The 3,205-nt window shown below is 35.4% G+C and overlaps 1 protein-coding gene across 2 annotated transcripts in view; it reads right to left on the minus strand.

Moving 5' to 3' along the window:
- Positions 1-726: 726 nt before the first annotated feature.
- The window catches only part of APEM9 (3-phosphoinositide-dependent protein kinase-1), a 4,103-nt gene continuing 1,624 nt past the window's right edge, over positions 727-3,205 (minus strand). For both annotated transcript variants that reach the window (XM_021421755.2, XM_021421756.2), the window contains exons 5-6: positions 1,826-2,184; positions 727-1,146 (exon numbers count right to left, since the gene is read on the minus strand). In XM_021421755.2, coding sequence (XP_021277430.1) covers positions 1,029-1,146; positions 1,826-2,184 — 477 coding nt within the window. In that variant the 3' untranslated portion in view covers positions 727-1,028. The remainder of the gene's footprint in view (positions 1,147-1,825; positions 2,185-3,205) is intronic.

Below are 3,205 nucleotides of genomic sequence, written 5' to 3' on the forward strand. Positions count from 1 at the left end.
TACCACAGTTCATCTGCCACCCAAAGCATGTTTAATGGTGGGAGATCTGCCCCAGTTCTGCGACCAGCTACCCATCCATCAACCAGCTCGCCTAGTGAAAAAAAATGGTGTAACCAAGCACGTATTGAGACATCTGGCTCACCTAATGCACAAACAATACACTGTTGGCCCACTTGGCCTCCCTGCTCACTCAATGGCACCTTCAACCATCAATCTGCTAAACTGGTGACCTTGATGGCCTGTCCCTATTGCTCCCAAGTCTCCCTTCCTTTAAGCTCATCAAGCAAGCCATGAAAGTGGTATGTAGCTCAATTCTAAGGATAACCTTAGTTTACCCTAATTGACCTATTTTTCCAATCCCCTGTTACTTTGCTCCCTCATTTTTCCTCAACAGCTGCATCTAATTTAACCTTTTAAAAGCTTTTTAATACTAGTGGTAGCAAGCCCATCACTGTTTTCTAAATGCCAATTTTCCTTGACTAAACTAATGTTCATCACAAATTATATTTTGATGTTATCACACCATCACAAACTCTTGAATCCGTCTCATATATACATATGAATGGGAAAATAAAGGGACAGGAAAAAGAGAGTGTCCTAATAAGCACCACTGGGCCACTCGGGCTTTAGCTCATGTAATAAATAGTAATAGTAAGATGAGATTGTGATCAAGATCTTAAATTCGAACTATAATGCTTTTTCTTGTAAAAAAAAATCACAATGAAATTTTGAATAAACTAAGGAACTATCAGATTTCTTTTCTCATTGCTATGATGACTACATATTTCCCAATACATCAAAGTTCAAACAGAAGTCAACTGAGATAAGCCCCTATCCATTATTTTGTTTCCTTTTATGATTGTTTTAAAGCATTCTGACCAAGAAAGGTTTTAAAATAATAATAAAAAAAAAAACTGAACATTGCATGTTTGGAGGGAGAGATATCAGCAGAATATGATCGTAAGTGGAGAAGCAGCTACTTCACTACTTCACTGGAGCAGCAATTATAAACTTCATCACAAAAGGGGTCATGTAGCAGCAGGCAAGGGTTGAATAGCAGCGAGCGGATTTACTTGGTAGGAAAATGCAAGTTGCCACAAGTCCAACAAAGACTTCTTCCAAAACAAAACTTGTCTACTAACAATCCTGAAACAAATAAGCAGGTCAATTGGAAACAGAATATAGATTTTTCCTTTTTCTACAAAAACAAAAAAAAAAACATTCATTATTTTCTAATTTATCGTAAATTACTACTGCTCCTCATGATTCGACTAGTACAAGGTGGCACTTATGCTTTCTATAAAAGCTCCAGTAGTAGGAATTTTCTGTGACACATTATAACATTTCCAGTCTGTTTTCCCTCATTATATTTAGTTATATTGAATATACTAAAGTGAGGAATGCAGATACATACGGAGTTAATTACTAAAGCATGTTTCATATCCAGAGCTGCAAAAGTTGGGATGAGTCATATATTCATTATCATCCTTATTCCTCTGGGTAATAAGAAGTTGAGTTTGCTCCAATAAGTTTACCATTTAAGTTATGACCAAGTATCTGTGCAAAGAGTTAAACACCAATTCAATTCTTAGGCGAATATTAATGCTGATTCATAACATACACAAAAACAATTTAACACACAGTAACCCAACATAAGCAAAACTATCCTTCCATCTGTTGACAAATTTTATATGAAATAACAAGCATGACCCAGATCAAGCAATAACAACCACTGCCATAGAGCAAGCAGGTAAACTAACACAGTACTCAGGAAACTGACATCAACAGGTAAGGCATGAATAAAAGAAAAAGAAGACAATCTTACCTCTGTATAGAAACACCTTTCCTTCGAAAGAGGTAATATATGAGAAAGATCAGACAGCCAATCAAAATTTTCCCATTAGATATGACCAACTGATAATTACTGAACTTCAAAGTGATATTACGAAACCACCCTAGACAGCCATATGGTTGTTTGTACAGTTTCAAAATTGCCTCCTTCGAATCATTCTCTCCATTTAGCAGGTGACTGGTCTCTAAGCCTTTAGGTGTCCCCCCAGGCACATCTGGCCCCTTCAAAGAAGAATGACATTCATGTTTGGCTACAGGCAAATGTGACAAGGTGCCCTGTGATAAATTAGTTTCCTTTGTGGAATATAGGGAGTGTAATCTTCTCAGAAGTTCCTAGATAAAACATGTAAAAAATAGTAAGATGGTACAATACTCTTTTACACCACAAGAAAATTCAACTCTATCATAATTTAATAAAATCAAGGACATTTAGCACCATGAAAAGAAAAATGCAAGAAAATAAATTGGTCAAAGCACGTCAGATATGAAATTGTATGAAATGAGAGAGTACCTGCATGTAGTTGCAAATACATCAGCAATCCACCCTATGAAAAGGATAGCAAGTAAAAGGCACAAAAGAATACATGCAGATAAATAGATGTAAGAAGTAGCAATCTAATAAGGCCTTAATAAATACTTAGATTTTAATTATTAAGGCTCCATTTGATTGACAGTTTTGCTTTTCGCTATTTGTTTTTGATTTTTTATTAATTTTTTATTTTTTGCTTTTTCTTTTTTATTCATTTTAAGAAAAATGCACAAAAGATCAACCTAAATGATCCAATTATGAAACACACAAATTTGACTTAAAGCATCACCTAGCTATAAACAAATCCAATAAATAATGAAAAAGAACTCAAGTTAAGACACTAGGCTCAATTTTGCAATTTCAAATAGACCACAAAATTTCAATGTACAGAACTCTTAAAACTCAAGAAAACACACACACACACACACAGAGAAAGAACTTGCAACTTTAACTTAAAGAAACATAATTTTAATAATCAAAAGCAACTAATAAAGTCCATTCCAGCTCCCAACTAAGATTCTCGGAATTAGACATGCACCAAGGTACAGTTTGGGCAATAAGACCAGGCTTAGCACACCTTTTTAATGTTTAGCATCCAACCTAGAACCAATTAATAATACAAGGAAAGGCTGAACTTGAATATAAGGCCATAGAAACCTGAAACTTAGCCAATGTACCTACCACTCCCCCTTTCTGGTAAACACCGTACTAACAACTAAATAAACAGGTATAAGACATGGCAATAAATAAGGGGTAACAAGGAACTGTAACAAATAGAGCAACAAGCAACATGGGGCTCTTATGCCCTGCTAAGCATACAAGACC

The sequence above is a fragment of the Theobroma umbraticum genome, unplaced genomic scaffold (genome assembly GCF_002168275.2).
Source record: "Theobroma umbraticum cultivar Fairchild unplaced genomic scaffold, ASM216827v3 scaffold_56.0, whole genome shotgun sequence".
In the NCBI taxonomy this organism is placed as follows: Eukaryota; Viridiplantae; Streptophyta; class Magnoliopsida; order Malvales; family Malvaceae; genus Theobroma; species Theobroma umbraticum.